We start from the raw sequence: 20,797 nt of genomic DNA, 5'->3' as shown, positions 1-20,797 counted from the left end.
GAGCAGACCAAAACTTTTTCCATATACTGAATTTGGTTTTTTTGGTAAGTTGGCCTATCGCTTTTAACGTGACTTGAAAATTGTCATTTGCTGGGGAAGAAGCCAGTAAGTATTTCTGCTGTGGATCATTGCAGTGGGATTCTGCATTTCAAAAGTACCCAAATAGGCCTGTATAGCATGCCTAAACCGCAAAAACATTTATTTAAGATAGAGTTAAGTTTAGTGACTTCAAGGAGTTCGAATTTTATACCTTCCTTAAAAATTATAGTTGGATTTGCAGACAAGACTAATGCTCTCTGTTCTCTTAAAGGAGTGGTCTATTTTAATTCTGGGTTCTGAGGAGAGTTTTTAGGACGTAAGAGCCTTTACACCTGGTATTGGAAACAAAAAATATAATTGAGGATATGATAGACTGATCTTGTAGACTAGGGCTCTTCATTTTATCATCTTGCTTAAATATCAACTGAACAAAAATTCAGGGGAGGTGGGGTTTTTTGTTGTTTTGGCAGATTCTGTCTTGCTGTAAAGAGGAACATGGAAAACCACAGTTACTGTTCTACATTCCTAACGTTCTAGTATGTGATTTTGTTAGAAATATAATAAACATGAAAACAAGTTTCCTTTTCCCAGAGCTGCCTTTTAGCAGAATTAGCTTTTGCCACAAACCTGGGGATAACACACAGTGAAATTTTGCCACATGTACAAATCATTCATCAGTGTGCACTTGCTTAGTGCATGACTGATGCTGATGGAATGTAGATGGGCTAGTTAGAGTTTACAAGCTACAGAATAGGTTATCCATCTCTACTGGTTTCAAAAAATTCTCTGTCTCCAGAAGCTTGATAAGCATTTTCCTGAATTTCCAAGAATTGTTGATAACTAGGCTTAAATGAGTAACATAATCCACAATTCCATAAACAGTGTGTGTGATGGGATCCTTGGTCTTGAGGCAGCATGAGCTCATCAGAAGTAAGGTTTGGTTGCTTTGTTGAGATTTTTTTTTTTAGTTATTTTTTATTTTTAATCTACTTTCGACATTGATATAAACATTGATAAATGTTTAAGAATTTGAAACAGATTACAGCAAAATCGCCTGAGAGGAAGTATGCCAACAGGAGGACTCTTGTTGTTATGTTTCTTAAATGCATTTACAGAATGAGACTTGGAAATTTTACTTAGCATAAAATTTGGTAAACCCAGATCTTCAAAGTAATGTTCATGTTATTGGCACTTGTGTTAGTAAACAGAAGGACACTGTGTAATCTTTTGATGTGTTTTAGGTACGTTAGGTCTGGGTAACTTTCATGATAGTGTTCGTTATGCATGTTAATCACCAAGGCAGATTTGAGAACTGGGTGATGCCTTTCTTTTGCTTAAACCTGATGTAGTACAGATAATATCTTCTCAGCTTTGTTCTGAAGTCAGCTCCCATCACTACCTCTCAAAAAAATATCTCAGTTGTCACCGTGCCTTTTCCACTGGAGGGACATAAACCAGGTCAGGGTGCGGAAGAGACTGGCGCGGGTCTCTGACTTGGTGTCCTCTGCAACTCATTTGTCCTGCTTCCCTCCACAGGGGCCATCGACCCTTCAGAAGCTCTGTAGTGTTAGGGTTGATGGATACTCTAGCACAGCTCCCAAAAAGTCGAGTCATACGCTTGGTAAGCCATGTAGGAAAAAAAATGGTTTTGGCGTGCACTTATCAAAAGGGAATTTCCCATTCATAATCGGAGAGTGTTTTGCTTGTCAGGGTGGAGACAGATCCGATGCCTTGGAGCGCGGTGCTTTCAGGGGATTAGAAGATGGGCCCGTGTCTACCTGCTGGAGACAACCCTCTTCAAGGAGACTGCAGACAGACTGACCTTTTAACAGTGTTCCGTGTCTTGGTGGGAGTGTCAGCCAGGAAAAACTGGTTTGATGCCTCCTGGATGTCACTGTTATCAGTTTAATAGCTAAAAGAGGCCGCCTTGAGCAGCCACGTCATGTTTATAGCTGCGTTGCTCAGCTGTTGCAGCAGAGAAAGCCCTTGAGCTGGGACGTGGAGCGGGAGCTGCTGCGCGGCCGCCGTGGCTCCGCTCTGCCGGGTGGGCTCCCAGGGCATGCGGGGCGTTCAGGGCCAACACGCCGCTCTCCCAATTCACCGCTTCCCGACTTGAAAATAGAATTTCATCCTCTAAAAAAAAGTCATTTAAAACCTTTGCATTTTGCATCTCATGGGCTTTAGGTTAATCTTAGTAAATTTTCTCTTTTGCTTTTAAATTTTGTTTGTAGCAACGCAACATAAAAATTATGATTAGGTCTTTAACCAGAAAAAAAAAACCTGGCACTCATCTGCAGGTGATCAGATGACATCAGAGGCCTGGTTTTAATTTGTGGGTAGTTCTGATTGTAACTAAAAGAGACTTGCTCCTTTTGTGGAATTGGCTGGCTATTTCCCCACATCTGGAGTTAATGAAGTCTTTGAGACCACATCAGTTGTGTTTTGCCGCAAGAACCCTTTGATCTGAAAAATCTAGACTGGCGCAAGTGCAGCTTCATAACATCGCAGCTATGTTTTTGCAAGCTATAGTTAAGATACCAAAACAAGCAGAAACTATATAAAGTTATGTGTCTGTGCTAGGACTTTCATGTAGCTGTTTGGAAGGGCCTCTTTTACATTAATATAATTCATAACATTTTTATTATGTTAATGGCTTGTACATGTGTATCTGTAAATGATACATTTGTAGGACTTTTTCCGTTTAATTTCCCTTATAGTGTTTAATCAGTTTTCATAAATCGCCCAATTATGTAAAATGTTAAAATTTCATACTGAAGCTTGTGTTTACAAATATCATTGGTAATGTTACAGTTGAAAAGAAGTATGATTCGTCATTGTAGGTGATTCTGCATTAATCAGTGTACATCTCTATGGCAGTGCTAAATGTCGTAAAGCTTTGTTTCCACTGCTGTCCTGTGACAGTGATAGATTATCCATCAGCTATAGCATATGCCGCGTTATTCCGCACAACAGAGAACTTGTAAATTAAGCCCAGTTTTGCCTAATGTTTGCAGTCTTATGAGTGCAAGTATTTACCATTTGACAGAGTGACATTTCTGTTAAAATATGTCTGAGGCATGGAATATATGTGCATTCATCATATATAGTAAATACATATGTACTGTTAACATTGCTTATGATGTATTGTCATTCTGTCACTCAGGTTTGGTAAGCATCTCTATTTTACATTTATTCCATAAACTGAAAATTTGCAAGTAAAATATTGAACAAAAGCTCCTCGAAAGGCTTTCTGTGCTAAGGAAAAAAGAAAAATCATTTATTTTGATTTTTAAAAAAATGTTAAAACAAGCATGCAGCCAGAAGTTGCAAGTTTTCTGCTGGACTCCTTTTTACCACGTGTCTCTTGACCTGCTGCCGTTTGCATTACGTGGCTCCTATGGACCGCTATGGCCTGGCTTCGCTCCTTGTGCCTGTGTCCTGGTTCCGTCGCACCGCAGTTTGGTAGATGTTCCTGCAACCCGTGCTGTAAAGGGGGCCCGGGAGCGGTGCATGGCTGGCTCTGGCAGCGCCGCAGCGTTTGCAGGCACATGCCCGGCCATTTGCTCTGACGCAGCGTTGGGCAGAGGGAGGAGGGCTGGTGGGATGCAAATGGAGCGGGACTTGCCCACTTCACTTGCTCAATATCCGTGTCAGAACAGTCGCCCCAAAGAACAATGGCTCTCACTTTGCGGGAACTTGGGCTTTTTTTGTTGGCCGGCTTGGTTTTCCTGGCCCTTCTCTTGCTTGGTAAACAGCATCGCAAAAAGACAAGGGAGCCGTGAATGTGGCAGGAACACGCGAGTGCCTCTGTTTGCATAGAAACGGATTAAAATATTAACTGCTGAGTTTTAGTGCATAGTACACTTTGTAAGTTGCATTATGCAGGCTTTCAAGTTTTAAAATTATTCTTAATATATGTGTTTATGAAGCCTTAGGTATTTACAAGTAAGGTGAATGATTAAAAAATAAAAATACTGCATATTTTATTTTGTAGCAAAAGGATGCTCTGATTTCAATGTTACATTTTTATATGCTTTGCTGCCATATAAGTTAAATTTGCACTTAAAAAAAATATTTTTAACATACACTAGTCAAACTGCAATATTCAGTATATGGACCAAAATACTGTTACGAAGGAATAGCATTGCTTAGAGCAGCTAATGTTATGGGAGAGTCCTTGAGTCTGTGAAAATTGCCTTCGTTGATTTGACTTATTTATTCCTGAATATGCTTTATATTTCTTCTTAGAGTCACTGCAGTAAAAGACTTTTAATCGTCATGTTTATTTGGCATCTTACAATTTTTAACTTAAGAAAATTCGTTGTTTGCAAGTTGAGAATGGTCATTCTAGTGTGATGTTACCATGAGGAAAGAATGATGCTGGTTTTCTTTAATGCTAGGCCAGCGTGAAAATAATTTCCTTGATGTTGGCAGTTTTAATATTGTTCCTCAGGACTTGCATTACATATATTTTTGATGACTGTACAAAGGCGTGCAGGTTTCTGAATGGATGATACAATGGTTGCATTAAAATCTTTCCATTTGTCACTGGATGTTCTTTTTCTTTCTGATTGTTGGGATGCCAGCTAATTAAATATTCAAACAGGCATACAGTTGTTTTAAAATAAAATTTGTTTGGGGCCCAGTTGTTTTATCTTGCTTTTTTTTTTTTTTTTTTTTTTTTTTAATCTTGAGCAACAAGTCTGTGCGAGCCATGCACTTAGAAAGCAAAATCAGCATTCAGGCTTTTATCAGGCCACCTGGCTGAGTTGGCACACCAGAAAGTGTGTTGTTAAGATCATTCTGCTGAAGTTCCTCTGTACTGTGGCAACTTGCTAAAAAGCAAATAAAACAAGGGCAACAAATGCTGCAGCTTGCTACACTGTTCTTTTTTTATTTGTGCTTTTTATCTGTGTCTATGTGCTGTTATGGGGTTTTTAATGCATGACACCCAAATATTACTAACCTGCTTTTATTGCTCTCCAATATTTAGGTGTATGCACCATCCCCGAGTTCTGATGATTTCAACAGAGAATCTCCAAGTTACCCGTCTCCCAAGCCACCAAGCAGTATGTTTGCTAGCACTTTCTTTATGCAAGGTGGGTAAAATGACTTTTAAGTATATGGGTAGGTGTCACTTGTCCTTTAGGCAGAAATCTGCGGTCAGCCACTGTTGTACTGAATGAGGAAGTATAAAGGTAACATATTGTGCTAGAGCCTATGATTAAGTTTTATATACTTTTAAACAGTTAGATGAAGGAAGCTGTCTGTTGATTTAAAGTTTTTCTCATGACGTTAATTGCTGACTGAAATTTAGTGGGATTATACACCAGGCCAGATGGGCAGAATCCCCCATCCTTTGATTTGTAGAGGCTCCAGAGCAGCACACTGAAGTGATAGAGAAAAATGAGGTGAGGGCTTCTTGACTGTTCTGGAATTTGACTGTACAATATCACCTAACAGTCTTAAGTTCTCAAATGCTTGTATCTCCAGCATGCCAAAAGAAAGGGGTTTGCATTGAGCAAAACGAGAGGAGAATTCATTTACTTGGCCTCACGTCATACAATTAGCTCGTACTGTAGTCTGATGAGGTTTTGGAGCATATTGAAAGCATAGTCATGGTATGGGAATTGACAGAACACTTCAGTTTGTGCTACAGAAAGAAAATTGCACTGACACACGGGTTTAAGGCTTATGTCATTCAGTTATGTCAGTCATTTCAGTTACTTAAACCTGCTAGTATGGAATGGTTTTATGTTTCTATGGTACTAAGGTCTTTTAGACTATAAATTACTTATTTTAGATAATTAGCTGTTTTGCACTGTATGTTTACGATGAGCTCTGCTTAGCCAAACTTCTCTCCCCTCCACCCCCTTTTTTATTGTGTCATTCAGTTTGGAATTTTTATCAAACCTCTTGATATAAATCTGGCCTTACTGAAGGTCTGTGTAATTAGCAGAAGTACTTGGTATTTTCTCAGCTGTGGCTGGATTGGATTTCAGCTATAAAACCTCTGTTGGTTTTTAGTTTGGGGGGGGGGTGTTGTTTTTTGTGGGGTTTTTTTGGTTTGTTTTTTTTTAATATATAATTATTTTTTTAAATAAATGTAGCAACACTGTGGTGGCATGAAAATAGAAGACACAGTATAAACTTGTCACTGTTTCCCTGCTGATGTTAGCCTGAGTAGCTGAATTCTGTATTTTAAAATTACTTTGTAAATGAAAGTCGGGACCTGTATCATTCTTTTTTAAATGTATTTTTCTTGTTTTCTGTTTTATTAAAAAAACCCAAAATGACCATAAAAAAAAGATGGGACCCACAATTCTTCTGACCTCTGGAGTTCATCCAATGGCATGAGCCAGCCTGGCTATGGTGGGATGCTGGGAGGCTCCTCTTCCCACATGTCCCAGTCCGGCAGTTACGGCAGCCTGCACGCCCACGACCGTTTGGTAAGATGTGCAGCACAGGTTAATGTATTTGTACTTGGATATGGCGATCTGACTGACAAGAATTCATTTCTTGTTTGCTGCTCATGTGTGTCAGTTAAAAACCCAGTTGTCAGAAATCAAAAACTTACTGTATTAGATTTGTGTCCTCTTATTTATGTCTGTTGTATAAATAAAAAAAAATCTGTGGCTATATGGTGGTCTCTTCAGAGGACAGATGAGTCTCTTTAATAAAGAGCTGGGTGTTGTATATTTGGTACCTTAAAATATCAACATTTATTTAAAGACTACTTAATGTCTTGTGTCTGTTTTTCTTCTCTCTAGAGCTATCCCCCGCATTCGGTCTCGCCTACAGATATAAATGCCAGTCTTCCTCCGATGTCCAGCTTCCATCGTGGCAGTACCAGCAGTTCACCTTATGTAGCTGCCTCACACACTCCACCTGTCAATGGATCAGATAATATTCTGGGTAAAAAGTTCTTCCTACTTTTTAAAAATTTTATAAGAAAATGAGATATAGGGCTGCATGATGCACACAATTAGTAAGATTTAATTTACGGGATGCTCATAGATCAGGGATACTGTACCACTGTGACACTTCTGTCCTCATTATGGCTGAGATGAGGCAAATTGTTTTGCAGTCAGCCTAAGACTTACTGGTTTATTTGCTTTCCCAGCCAATCCTATGCTCAGGAGACTGTATCTGTCTAACTTAACGGCAATTATCCCTCCATAGTTTAGTATATGTACGTGTTCATATAGGCAGTTCTGGTGTTGCAGATTTCAGAGCTGCTGTATCACCAACGTACTGTGCAGGAAAAAGGAAGACTGTTTCTTTGGGGAGCTTGATAAACCGCATCGTAAATTCCTCTCTTAACTGATTTAGAGATTACTGAGTAGCCAGTATGGTGGCTGGTTTAGTCTTTTCTGTGCTTACCTAGAAAGCTGGAAATATAGGATAATCATCTGTTCCTTGCATATATTTGCACATCTTAAGATACAGCCATAGAAATTAAATGCTTGTAGACACCCCTTGTCGGTTTGATATGATTTACACTTAGCTTTGTTTTAAGTAAGCAGAATTTAGTTAGACTGAGTACATTACCTTTGATTTAGGAACATGTTTTGCACTCAGATCTTTAAGCATGGGAAATTCCACGTTTGCCACAAACTTGAAACAGCGAGTGTTGCAGGATTTGGATTTCTGATGTGAATGACTTACATTCATATTAAATACAATTTTTTGAGAAAGGAGGTTCACTTTTAAAGGGTCTGTCTTCTACAGTAAAGCAGATATTTCAGGGGATTCAGGTCCTTTCTGTGTTTCCGATTGGCAGGGCTGCAGACCTCCTCCTGGCTTGATGGTGTATGGAGCAAAAGGGCTTGCAAAGCTGCTGACATGCAGCTAAGAGCAGGGGTGACAGCTTGGTGGATAAGAGCTTTTCAGGGATTTTGTAAAATAAAGATGAGACTACAACACGGGGAATTAGAGCAGGGGGAGGAAGGAGAACACAAGGAACTATTCAGTGACTTTGGCTTTAAGAATTAATGAAACGTGTAGCACTTTATTGGTAACAGTTTTTAAATAAGATGCAATAATATAATTTTCTGATTTTGATTTTCTTTTCACAATCCGTTAAAGTTTACCTGTGATCCTAGAAAATAATTTCAGTCTTTTTTCTAACTGCTTTTACTTGCTGGTCCTTAGGTGATCATGGTGATACTGTGTTTGACTTTAAAGAGGAGAGCATCTTAATTTTAAATCTAATTGTTTTAATTAAATTATTAAGTATAATGAGAACTGATTCTGTTGACACTGGCTTCCTTAGAATATCCATTTTAAAAGTGGCTGCTCAACTGTATGTGATGAATAAAATAATAAAAGTAAATAAAATTTCAGCTTTAAAAATAAGTGTTGGGTTTGCTTTCCACATTACAGGAAACAGAGGAAATGGTGCTGGAAGCTCACAGACAGGTGATGCGCTTGGAAAGGCTTTGGCATCTGTAAGTAGCAGTTAGAATATTCAGATCTGAAAGACGTGTTTTGATCATCGCATCCATTATTTATGTGTTCACTCATTTTACAGTATCAAATCAGGAGTTTTCATGTATGAAGTGAAAATGATGTACTATTATACAACTTCGTATACTAGATGGATGCCTATAGAAAGCAAGTGGAAAATGCTTTTATTTGTAGAAGATTCGTTCTGACTTCCTTTTTTTTCCTTCAGGTGATGCAAAAATTTAGGGAAGGTATAGTTTAGAAAGTTTTTTAAACAAAGTAAAAGATAGTCATAAAAAGTTTAGGTTTTGATTTTTTTTTTTCTGTAGTGTTCTAGTTAAAGTAAAATACTTTTAACATTACTCTTAGAGCAGATCTTGCCTCAAGGCTTAAAATGTTTTCTCAGTGGCCGTATAAAACTGAGAGGTTTTGAATGTTGTGTTGCGTAGCTGTAATTTATGGACCAGCCTTTAAAATGCTGTATATGCATGAAGTTTAAACTCTTAACTCTTGTTGGAGTAATGTAGATAATGTAAAATGTTGCAATTATCTTTTCTACTGAAAGCTCTGTTTGCATATGCACTCATCCAGCAATTATTTTTTGCATTGATACAGTCAGATGTACTTTTTTATAAAACAGTAATTGATACTGTATAGCAGAAATTTTGGAGTTAGGAGTGGTGCCTGGGGGAGCACCTTTTATTTCTTGTACATAGCAAATAGGAGACTAAGTCTGATTTAAAAGATAGAAATGACTGCTTTGCAGCCCTCAGAGACCATTCCTGGGTTGGTTTCTGCATCCTTCGCCTCATACCAGTGGAGGCAAGTGTGTATATTGTGCAGATCCTGTTACCCTTGCATCCCTCAGAGGGTCATATGTTAAAAGATTAGCAGATCTGATAATGTCTGTAATGTCCATATTGGGTAGGAGAACTCTGACCTGCTGGCTTTGAGGAGAAAAATGCTGTCCTGTCCCTGCTGGTTTTGGGGATTCAGCAAGTAGATAACAATTCATGAGTCCACAGGGCAGTTAACACTCTCTTTTTGTCTGTTTGAGACCTGTCAGAGAAGAACTGGGATCATTTTGACTCCTAGAAATAGCAGTGCTTACGTACTTCAGGCTGTTCGTTACTCTGCAGATGTACTGGGGTGTCTGCACTTCTGCAGCCTCAACAAAGTTTCTGTTGTTAAGACTGACACTCTGACCAGTTGGACTTGTGGGGCTTGGTGTGTTTTCCAGTGCTCTTTTTTTTTTTTTAAAGTATTTTCTCATCCTTTCAGGTATTTTTGCCCAAGTCAATAGCTGAGAAAGGCAGGCTGATGTTTTGAGGAAAACTCTAAATATATTGCGAGTGGAAGTCAGGGCAGAAATGTTTAATCTAACTAGTGGGTGGGCTCTGGTTGTCATAGAAACTTGTTTCTGTCATCCCGTGTTGTTGCTTGGCAGGAGCAGCCAGGTCATTCCATAAATCATTTCTGTCATAGCTGATGGTGATGCATTCCATCTGCTCTATCAGTGCATGCCATAGTGTGCACACTTCAAATCCCTCGCCTCATCCATCTGCTTCCCCTGCGCACCCTTGTCGCGCTCGCGGGGCGCGGAGCACCGCGGGTGTGCGGGGAGGGAGCCGGGCTCTCCGGCAGGTGAAGCTGCTGCACGCCAGTTTTGATGGCTAGTAAGCCAGGAATATTTTTCTGTTTGAACAAAGTTTTATTTAAATACTGTGATTGTCTTGACTTCCCCCCTGCCCCCCACCAAGGACAACGCTGTATGCCTTTCTGTTTGGGTTTTAAATGCTAGTGCTGCAACTGTTGAGAGGAATTTCTAGTTCTAAAATTCTGCTGATGTACATCTCACAATAGGCCTTTCATGTGTGAAACATCAGAGGATACGACATTTGTTCTTCAGTTTAGGTATTAAGGACCATACAGAATAGTATGTGATTAAACATGTAAGGCCAGATAATACATTTGCAAAGGTTCTTTTATTTTAGGTTTAAGCCTGGATAATTGTGGTCTTAATCTCAGGGTAGGCAAGAAAGAGAATTGTACATGAAAGTATTTACACAAAGTTCCCAAAGCCCTGTGGATTATGCATTAGTTTGGATAATGAACTAGTATAGATAGAAAGAATAGAAAATCTGGGTATTCGTGCCATTTCTAATGTGTTTCCCTGAACATTTGCCAAACAATAACCCTTTAAGATTGTGCCCATGGAGGGTTATATGGCAGGAGAAACATCTGGTTTATTTCATTGCCTAATGCCAAATCAAAACACTTGGTCTTTAATTTAGAGGAGATCAAACAGGAGGACTGTTTAACTTTGTTGATTATATCAGACCTCTTTGTGATAACTTATGTTTTGATTCCTACCTCAGAACTAGGGTAAAGGCCTTTGTACGGGCTCGTAGTTAAATAGCCACTGGTCCGCTCACAAAAGAAAAGAAAATGTAGGGAAGTTGACTTCTAAAAGTAATTCATGAATTAAGTTTCTTTGTTGCTTTAGACTCAATAACATTAACATAACAAAGCCTAACTGAAATGTACACTGTAGTGTTTAAAAAATTGGACTAACAGCTCCGAGGTTTGGCTCTGCAGGCTCTCAATTGTGCAGCTTTTGTCTAAGAGCCTTTTCATTAGACCCTGGCATATTGGCACCCCGCTGATTGGAATGGACCATGACTGATAGGAGGAGGAGTCTCATTTGTTGCAGTAAAATGAGTCATGTTACCGTTTAAGCCTGGCAGAAGGTGTCAGGGTTGTTCATCATTGGTCATTTAACAGCACAGCGGCCGGGGACTGCATGCAGAATGAGTTCTGACCTCGTCTTTTAGTTGGGGCTTTGGTATAATGTAGGTTTTCCCTCTTATAAAATACAGCAAAATAAAGCCAGCAGGTAGAGTGGCGGTAAACAACCAGTTTCAAAGGAAACTTTGTGGCCTTTGTTCTCACATCATTTTAGTTTTCGATATCTTCTCTGTCTGGGACTCTCTACAGTTCCCACACTGACACCCAAGATTTATTTTAATACTTGTGTACAATGCATGAATTTCCTACAATGCTCTGATATGGCTTGTTCTTTTAAATATATTTTCTTTCTAGCATGTATGAAAAGGAGGAGGTATTTCCATTAGGGAGCTGCCGGGCTTTTCTAATGAAAAAGTACGATAGGCCAGGAAGGAGCATGTGGTCTATCGGGTCCTGGTTTTGTCCATTCAAAAAACAGAGTAGGCAGCTTTACCAAGTCCCAATTTATTGTCAGCGAACTGCTGAGATGGCATATTGTCTGTGTGAGGAGACATCCACCGCACACTGCCAGTCAGGGGTTTTTTAACCACCATCTGATGGCTGACAAATCCTGGTCTCTGCTCAAGTAAAACAGGTTTGAATTGATGACCTATGAAAATATGTTCTAAAGTCCATAGCGTCTAAACCTATTCAATTCCCTTCACAAAATGAATTTTCCAAGAATCTTGAAATTTTAAGTTTTAATTAAAGCGTTAAGCATTATTTCTTGTGTTGGTCGTCAATACTTTTTAATTAGATTAATAGCAAGGAGCGAATTGTTGCAAGTTGAGGTTTAATATCTTATGGGAGCAATTCGTGTAAGGAGGAAGAAGAAAAATTGTATGTGCTGCAATACATAGCAAGAGCAACAAAATCTCAAATGGCTTTTGTTTGATAGATACCAATAGTAACTAGAGCTGAATGCTTTCTTGATATTTTTCTCTTGCGAAGGATTAATTTTTAGAAGATAACATATGTTGAGTGCTAAAATCTTTTCACTCTCTGAAGTTTGGGAAGTAGTTATTCCTCTGCGTTTTCCTGAAGTTTTGGTTATTATAATTATCGGCGTACTGTAACTCTTGCATATAGCACTCCCCTTCAATGATAAAAAAGGCTGTAATTTCTGCTGCTGTTAAAAGGAAGATCAGTTTATACTTGTCACTATCAAATACAGGCTGTGTTTATTTTGACAGCAGCTTGAAAATGAAAGTTCTCTGGACATTTTAGAGCATTGAGTGTAATAAATCAGAGCTGTGACTGAAGGGTCAAATTGGGTTTTTTGTGTCAATCCAGCACCAAGAAGGACAATTAAAAGGATTAAAGGGATTCCCAATAGCTATTTTTACTGTGTATTATGATGTTTATTGATACACAATCTCTTTTGTCTGTTGCTAGATTTATTCTCCTGATCATACCAGCAGTAGTTTTCCATCGAATCCATCAACACCAGTTGGATCACCATCACCTCTTACAGGTACAGACCTAGGCATTTGTCAATAACTTGTTGGTTGTTTTGAAAACGTCCTGTTTGGAATCACAGTGAAATCAGCAGTAGCTTGCTTGCATAATTACTTCTATATTTTGTTTATTTTTCCATTGTACCAAACCCAGATGTATAAATCCACATTCTTAAATATTTTGTTATGAGCATTCACTTAAATCCTGGCAACTGGCTTTGAAAACTAGCTTATTAAAATAATCTTTGAAAACATTGAATGACCGTATACTATCACAGCTATAAAGATCTGTACCATTGGAGAGAAATAAGTGATTTATTTGTTTGTTTTTAAAGCTATATGTTAGAACTCTGCAGCAGCTTTCAGTGACAAACACAGCAGATGTGTGTTCCCTCTAATGAAAATATAGTAGACTATGAGACTGTGAAATTTTTACACAGGATGGCTTTTCATTCATATCTTTCATGAATGCTTTCATTCTATGGCAGAAGAATTTCTGGCATTTTTCAAAATGAATGTGCTGTATTGCAGCCACCTCTGTCACCTGTGCTTTGTGTGTTTGTAGTGTGGATGTGGGCAGCAGCATTCCAGCATGGAGATGAGCTGTGGGCAGCTGCCTGCAGCTATTAGTGGGTAGTGCAGCTTTCACAGACACTGTGGCCTCAGCTGTCTAGTAAAAGTTGAACAGCTGTTCTCCATATAGAGGGGACTGTGAAAGCTGCATTGACTTAAATTTGTTGTTTAACGAAGAACTGGAATTACAGCAAGATGATGTAACTTTAACCCTGTCCTTTCCGATAGTGCAATTTGTTAAATTATTTAACGTTTATACAACTGTCTGTTCTCCCATTCTCTGTTGATTAATATATCCTTGCAGACTTCTGGCTGTTGGTCACTTTTTTGCAAGGGTGTTTTGCTTTTTATAAAATAATAAAATTAACTTACATCAAAAGGCGTACAGAATGAGCTTAGCTGAACACTGTTGTAGTCTAGATGAACAAATTAGTGAAGTTACTACATGTAAAATGCATTTGTGTGTGTGTGTGAACATGCATATCTGTATATGCAGTGTCACTTCGAAAACTTTCATCATCCGTACTTCACTCATGTTTAGTGGACACTTGTTCCCTCCCCACACTGGGATGGGGGAGAGACTCAAAAGAGTAAAAGTGAGGTAAAGGCTGTTTAGTAGGTAAAGCAAAAGCCGCTCACACAAGCAAAGCAAATCAAGGGGTTCATTCACCACTTCTCGTGGGCGGGCAGGTGTTCAGCCATCCCCGGGACAGCCGGGCTCCATTACATGTAGTGGTTACTTGGGAAGTCGAGCGCCATCGCTCCGAATGTCCCCCCTTTCTCCTCCTGCCCTCAGATTTGTATTGCTGAGCATGACGTCAGCTGGTGTGGAGTATCCCTGGGGTCAGTTGGGGTCAGCTGTCCCGCCGTGTCCCCTCCCAGCTGCTTGTGCACCCCCGGCCCACTCGCTGGTGGGTTATGAGGAGCAGAAAAGGCCTTGACTGTGTGTGAGCCCTGCTCAGCAGTAACTAAAACATCCCTGTGTTAGCAAGGCTGTTTGCAGCACAAATCCAAAACACAGCCCCGTACTAGCTACTATGAAGAAAATTAACTTTATCCCAGCCAAGACCAGCACAGCATGAAAGCGCTAGATAATTTCTGGTTTTAGAATACAAATTTCAGGTCCCTAAAATTTGGCTTTTCTCTTTGCTGTTGATGCCTTTGTCTGTTGGAACCTGTATCAAATGTGAAACTCTCCAAAATTTGCTCTTTGTTTTGTGTTCCTTATTCTGGATTCTGATGGCTGAGACAGTAGTACATCTAAGCGAGTGATGTGGAAATCCTTCTCAGGCGCAAACTTGGCATCTGCTTTACAATTATACCCTCCCACCCCACCTCCTTTAATTCCAGTGATACAGAATTTATCAAGCCTTTGGTAAATTGCTCCAGTAGTTAATTACCTTCATATATGAATGTGGACTTTTATCTTTATTCCCAGATGAGTCACTAAGAACACAGTGAAGCACAATGTAAAGTAGTTACTAGTATATTTATTGCTATTTTGTACTCCTGGTAGCCATTTTCTGTCCTGACCCAAAAAGTTATTGCAGATAAAACAAATGTTTTATGTATACTAAAATAATATATTTTGGAGCGTTTTAGCCTTCATCTGATTTTCCTCTTCGGCAGTTAGTTCTTTGTTTATTTAGCATTCATACTATTCTATATTTAACTAAGTCATAATTTACCTATCCTTTAATTGTAAATTACAGCGGGAGCACTCTATTTGCATTGAGAGAGAGTCACTTCAGGAGACGCTTAAGTATATCAGCTTGTGTTTGGCTGGTTTTTTTACTGCATAAGCACTAAGGAAATTTTTTTATTAAATTAAGTAAAAGCTTTGAGAACAACATGATGAAAACCCCCAAGTATCATGAGACAATAGTGTGTCTCATCCTCCCTGCCCTCGCTTAGTTTCTAATTGTACATAAACAAGCCCAGAGCTTAGCTTCATGCACAGTTTTAATGATTGCGTATGCATATGGGAAGTTTACATACAGATCTGAATGGCGGGAGCCTTGGTGTTTTAAGAATCCTTCTCCCAGGATCAGAGGGGTTCAGAGGGTTCGGTGGGTTCTGCGGATGCAGAACCAGCCCTCTGCCGACGGCGGTACGAGTGCGTGTTCCAACGGGCAGCCAGGGGATTAGTGCCGGGGAGACTCGGAGAGGAAGAACAATACTCCAGAGATCACTGTCGGTGACCCCTGTAAATCCTGACACTTGCCTGGCTTATTTGTTTTTTCATGCCGCCGTGTTGGTGCTGCACTAAAAGCTGCAGTTGTTAATTGCAGGGCTTGTGGTGCCAGGATGCTTTTTAACATAATGGGTGGATTTCATGCGCGAACTTGGAGGAGGGGGAGCGGGATGAGGCGGGCAGGGAATCGGTGCCATCTGGCAACCTGCGCAGGCACCGCTCGGAAAGAGCACGAGCGTTACCAGAGGTGTCATCAAAAACTGCAGATTGCAGTCGGCTTGTTGGGTTGAGAGAAGGAGTTGAGTTTTCTCTCCCCGCTTTTCTGTAACCGGTTCCTCTCTGCGTAATATTCAGCTGATGCTTTGCTGTAGGAAGTAGTACACTCAGTCCTGTTAGTAGTGAGCGCTCGTTAAGCCCTTGACTATGGTCTTGTCTCTAAAAATGGAGGTTTGACCAGCTAAAAATTTGAACATTACGCTGAGCCAAAATATTCTGAAGTTGTTTCATTAATTCTTTGCAAAAAGAAGTGGGACTCCGAGCATTATTCCCAAATTCAGGAATGAGAATAATGCGGAGGGAGACTACAAATCCAGACCCGGAATAGCTGTGTGAAGTGAAAACTGGTAATTATGAACTCACTCGTTAATGTCGTTATATTTTTAAAGAGAAACGCAGCACAGTTATGGCAGCTCTGGGCTTTTATGAAATTTGAGATGGTTTATTGTTTTTTTAATTAGAAAGGAAATATTTCGGTATTTTAATAGCTATGCAAGCTGTACTCTTTTTGTTAAATAAAACCCTTTCTTTTAAAGGTAACTGCTTGCAGCTCTCTGAACAAAGGCACTGTAATGTTATTAAACCTTTTCCCAGTTTTCCAGACGTACAGCTCTGGCTCTTATTGAAGGAACAAGCCCACAGGCTCTTTCTTTAATGAGCTGCTTTGGATTGTATGTCCATAATTTATTAATGTAATTGCTTTATTATTACATTTGTATGGCTGAAAGGAAGCTGTCTCTAATGGACATAGAATTTCATGTAGTATCTTTATAAAAAATGCATTATTAGTTGGTGAGAAAAATACATGTTGTAGTACTTCAGGCTTTTTTTTTAAGTACTGCTTTATTAGTTATTGCATTTCACATCTAATTATTTCTAAATTTTACATGGTAATTAGGTATATTTATGTCATTAGAATGGATATGTATTTGAATTTGCAGTGTATAAGTAATATGGATATAATTGTCGATTTGTTGCATAGTCAATGATTCTTTATCTGCCAATTTGCCTTAAATACATCTGAAAAAACCAAATGGGAATAACTTGGTTTTACTCTTCTAAACTTGGAATGCATTATAATCCAAAATGGTACAGCGTAGAACTAGACAAGATAAAGAAAGGTTTTAGAAAACTTAAAACCTAGATCTTATTTAGTAGAAAGGTGTAATAAGTATTGTTTTCCAGTTATCCTTGTTTCAGTGTCTGTTTGATTTCTTTAAATATGTTTGTTGTATATTTTAACACTATTAAAGATATACCTACATATACTGAACATAATCTGAAGAAGAAAGAATTCCGCAATCTTTTTATGGCGACACTGGCAGAAGGGAGGTATTTCAGATACAGTGTGTGTGCGTTTAGGCCGCTTTTTCGATGTTGAAGCACTTTGAAGATGTTGCTGCTTTGTCATTGATAACGCGTCTAACCCGACAGATGCCAGGATATAAAAATTATCCCTCGGTAAGGCAGAATGAAGGCATTTGTCCTCCTTTGTGTACCCATGTTAGCTTACCTGTGTGCAGAATACGTTGGTTTAATTCTGTTGAGAAATGCTGTGTCTCTGCTTCCCACTTACGCTGCATAAATCTGTGCGTTAACCTAGACGATTTTGACAGGTGCCAGTCAGTGGTCTAGGAGTGGAGGACAAGCCCCCTCATCTCCCAACTATGAAAACTCTCTGCACTCCTTGGTAAGAACTGTTGAAAGCAACACAGTGCTTTTTACTTCAGGGTTGAAGGCTTGGTTTTGTGTAAATCCTGCATCTCATTAAAGGGAACAGTAGGATAGCATTACAAATGAATTCTTCGCTAACAAATGGCCTGTTCAGCGGAACAATATAAGACGTGCAGGGTGTGTCTTTCACCATCTGTTCCTCGGGCATCAGGCTTCTGTGCTGAGGACAGCTGGTGCTAAAGCGCTGTTATGAGATTCTGGTACCTTTTCACAAATCCATAGCTAATTCTTATCTAAAGTTCAGTCTGGAGAAAAGATAAAGACTTCATGCCTTCGCATTTGCTTGTCCTTCCCCCTGTCTCCCTGCATCGGTAGCCTCTTGGGCCTGTTCACATTACACTGTCAGTAAAGTATTAATATTTTTTTATTTGTAGTTATTATTTGTCACTGGGGAATGTTCATTTATTAATTAATGAAACGTTTTACAGAAAAACACACAGGAAATAATCTACAGCACCGTAAATTTTCTTCTTTTGAGTATTCAGCAGAGCATTTAATTTACTGACTTCTTTCTTAAATTTCCGATACAGCATCAAGGAGGGGAAAAATTTGAGGGAAGGTTTTGATTACCCGTTAATATTTCTAGTTTCCACAGATGTGATTTCATTTTTTCTGTCTAACAAGAATGAATTTAAGTTAAATCCGTTTTCTTCAGTATTTTTGCAATTAAATATGATCGATATGTACATCTTAGAGTCCTAACTGCAGTGTTAAGTATTAGCCTTTTCTTATCTTAATATAATCAGATCTCTGTTGCATTAACTTCACTAACAATTTATTGCTGACATGCACATCAGCTGTTTCCTCACCTCTTTTTTGAATTAATCTTAACCTGTGCTTTGCTTCCTGTTCTGTCTTGACTTTGCCAGAAAAATCGAGTTGAACAGCAACTTCACGAGCATTTGCAAGATGCAATGTCCTTCTTAAAGGATGTCTGTGAGGTACTATTTCACTTTAGATGGTGCCTTTTTGTGTTTCAATTAATGCTTCCTTCGGATTCCCCATTAAAAATGTAGTGTAGCGTATGACCCATCTTTTGACTCCAACATTCTGCTATTTCATTTTCTAGAGAGCTGCAGCATCAGAAATGGTTTTGCTTTGGGGTTTTTTTGGTCCTTTTTTAAAGAAAAGTAATTGAAAGACTTTTCTGCAGTAGCATACAGAACTCACTTTTATTTCTGAAATATCGAATCTGTTTAAAGATCCATTTTAGAAGATGATAAAGTTTTGGCCAGTTTTTTTGTAATACAGGTTCTCAAAAAGCCACTGCCTCTCTTAATTGTTACCAATGTGGTGAGGCCAATTTTTATCATCATTCTTTCTTGTCCTGTATTAGAGAGCTTATTTTGTAGCACTTCCTTTTTTCTTGTTCATGCCATGTAATAGAAGCTAAGTCACATTAACCTTATAATAAGCTTCACTTCAAAAGCTGCCACCTATTTGTGGAATGAGTGCTATCTCAAGCAAAATCTCCAGATATCTTCTTTTTCCTGTTTGTTTGTAGTGCTGGTAGGTGCTCTCAAAGTCTTTCGATACCGCATTTCATCATCTATCTTTAATATCTCCGAGGTAGAAGCTGTTACGGTACGATGAGTCTGCAGATCTGTTCAGTAACGGCTGTTCCTGTCCCGCTTCACCCCCCGCAGCAGTCTCGAATGGAGGATCGCCTGGACAGACTCGATGATGCCATCCACGTACTACGGAATCACGCTGTGGGGCCTTCAACGAGCCTCTCCGGTGGCCACGGAGACATACACAGTTTACTGGGACCATCCCACAATGGGCCAATTGGAAGCCTGAACTCAAATTATGGAGCATCCAGCCTTGTAACAACCACCAGACAAGCATCAATGGTAAGGATCTTTTCTTAAATGTGTGTACGTTTATGCAACGCCATTACAGCTGATGCATTTAAATTACCGTAGAGCCTAGTCAGTTAAAACTGGACTGTAAGATTAATATTAATCAGGGAGAAACTACTCGAGATTCTTGTGGAGGAAAAGATGGCAGAGAACTTGCACCTGCTATGGGTTTCCAATTAGAGGGTTGGAGCGGGGGTGGGCAGAGATGAGGGGGAGGAGGAAGATGGGAAAACTTAGACTTTGGCCTGGTCAGTGGCCCATAAAACCCTGCTGTGACCATATGCAGAAAGCTGAAACTTTCTGCTGAGAGCATTTCAGCTTATACATGCATTTTTTCCAGATGTGTAATAATTGGCAGAACAGTTTTCTCCTTGAAATGGTGAATAGGGAGATTGAATGGGAAAAGCAGTCAAGAAGGACTGAATTTCAAGTGTTCTGGTCTGGAAAAGCTGTTTATTGTAAATTGGAACTAGTCTTCAATAGCAGATGCTGGCAGAGGACTGGGAGGAAGCTGTTGGAATGTGGAACCATAGTGTGCGCAGGCTCAAAATTTAAACTTTTTTTCTAAGTGAAAAGGATTTTGAGCACAGCTGTAGTGTAAGTAACAATGAAGAGGAAACAACTTTTACATTAATCCCCAAGAAGAGTGAAATAATTCAATCCATCTCTTCTAGTTCCTTCAAAAATGTGAACTGTTCTGAAAAAATGCAGTCAAGCTTTTCATAGCTCAGAAATATGTTAAAAGCATTATCCAGTAGATGAAATCTATTTGTAGCATTGCTCACTTCCCTTTTTCTTCCTTTTCATTCCTCCATTCTCAAAAGAGCTTAAAGGAAAAAGTGCTTTTAAAAACATGCTTATTTTAGTGGCGCCATGTGTTTGCATGTTTACAGCGTAATTTTAAAGACCAGTTACATGCTGTGAAATTTTCTGTTAGAAAACAGATTCACAGCTGGGCACTGTGTGATCAAGGCAAAATTTCACCTATCATCAAAATAATTAGGTACCCCAATTGCTGAAGGGTTTGTATTCTATAAAGCAGAATTAGTTCCAGGCTCTCCCATTTGCACGTCACACATCCATTTTTATTAATTTCAGAACCACTGCAGTAAACATCAAAAAGACCTGGTGACTTTCTACAGGCTGCGTGTGTCTGGGAGCTTTTGGGGAGGGGGGACTTTCCAAATGCAGATCCAACTTCAGGTTTCTACACAAGTTCACAGTTACTTTTAGTAATGAAGGAAGTGATGCAAAAATACTTTAGAATTTTTTTAATACTGCCTCATATTTCATATTTAAAGAATGTTGTTAAAGGGAAAGTTTTACAGTGTTCTGGGGTAGACTAAAATTTAGTCATACAAAAGAAAACTTTTTTCCTAGTTCTTAATGTTGTGGGGTAAAGTGAGTGACTGAAGTTGCAGTGACAA

The 20,797-nt window shown here is 39.2% G+C and overlaps 1 protein-coding gene across 13 annotated transcripts in view; it reads left to right on the top strand.

Annotated features, from left to right (window-relative positions):
• Nucleotides 1–20,797, top strand: part of TCF12 (transcription factor 12) — a 165,049-nt gene that overhangs the window by 129,121 nt on the left and 15,131 nt on the right. For 7 of the 13 annotated variants that reach the window (XM_065642175.1, XM_065642177.1, XM_065642172.1 and 4 more), the window contains 8 exons: nucleotides 5,033–5,138; nucleotides 6,349–6,488; nucleotides 6,810–6,954; nucleotides 8,425–8,489; nucleotides 12,670–12,748; nucleotides 17,391–17,464; nucleotides 18,378–18,449; nucleotides 19,155–19,361. In XM_065642175.1, coding sequence (XP_065498247.1) covers nucleotides 5,033–5,138; nucleotides 6,349–6,488; nucleotides 6,810–6,954; nucleotides 8,425–8,489; nucleotides 12,670–12,748; nucleotides 17,391–17,464; nucleotides 18,378–18,449; nucleotides 19,155–19,361 — 888 coding nt within the window. The remainder of the gene's footprint in view (nucleotides 1–5,032; nucleotides 5,139–6,348; nucleotides 6,489–6,809; nucleotides 6,955–8,424; nucleotides 8,490–12,669; nucleotides 12,749–17,390; nucleotides 17,465–18,377; nucleotides 18,450–19,154; nucleotides 19,362–20,797) is intronic. The other 6 variants (XM_065642179.1, XM_065642178.1, XM_065642185.1 and 3 more) reach the window with 3 other exon arrangements.

This window comes from Caloenas nicobarica, chromosome 10, assembly GCF_036013445.1.
Source record: "Caloenas nicobarica isolate bCalNic1 chromosome 10, bCalNic1.hap1, whole genome shotgun sequence".
Lineage (NCBI taxonomy): Eukaryota > Metazoa > Chordata > Aves > Columbiformes > Columbidae > Caloenas > Caloenas nicobarica.
This window is presented reverse-complemented; position numbering and strand designations above follow the sequence as displayed.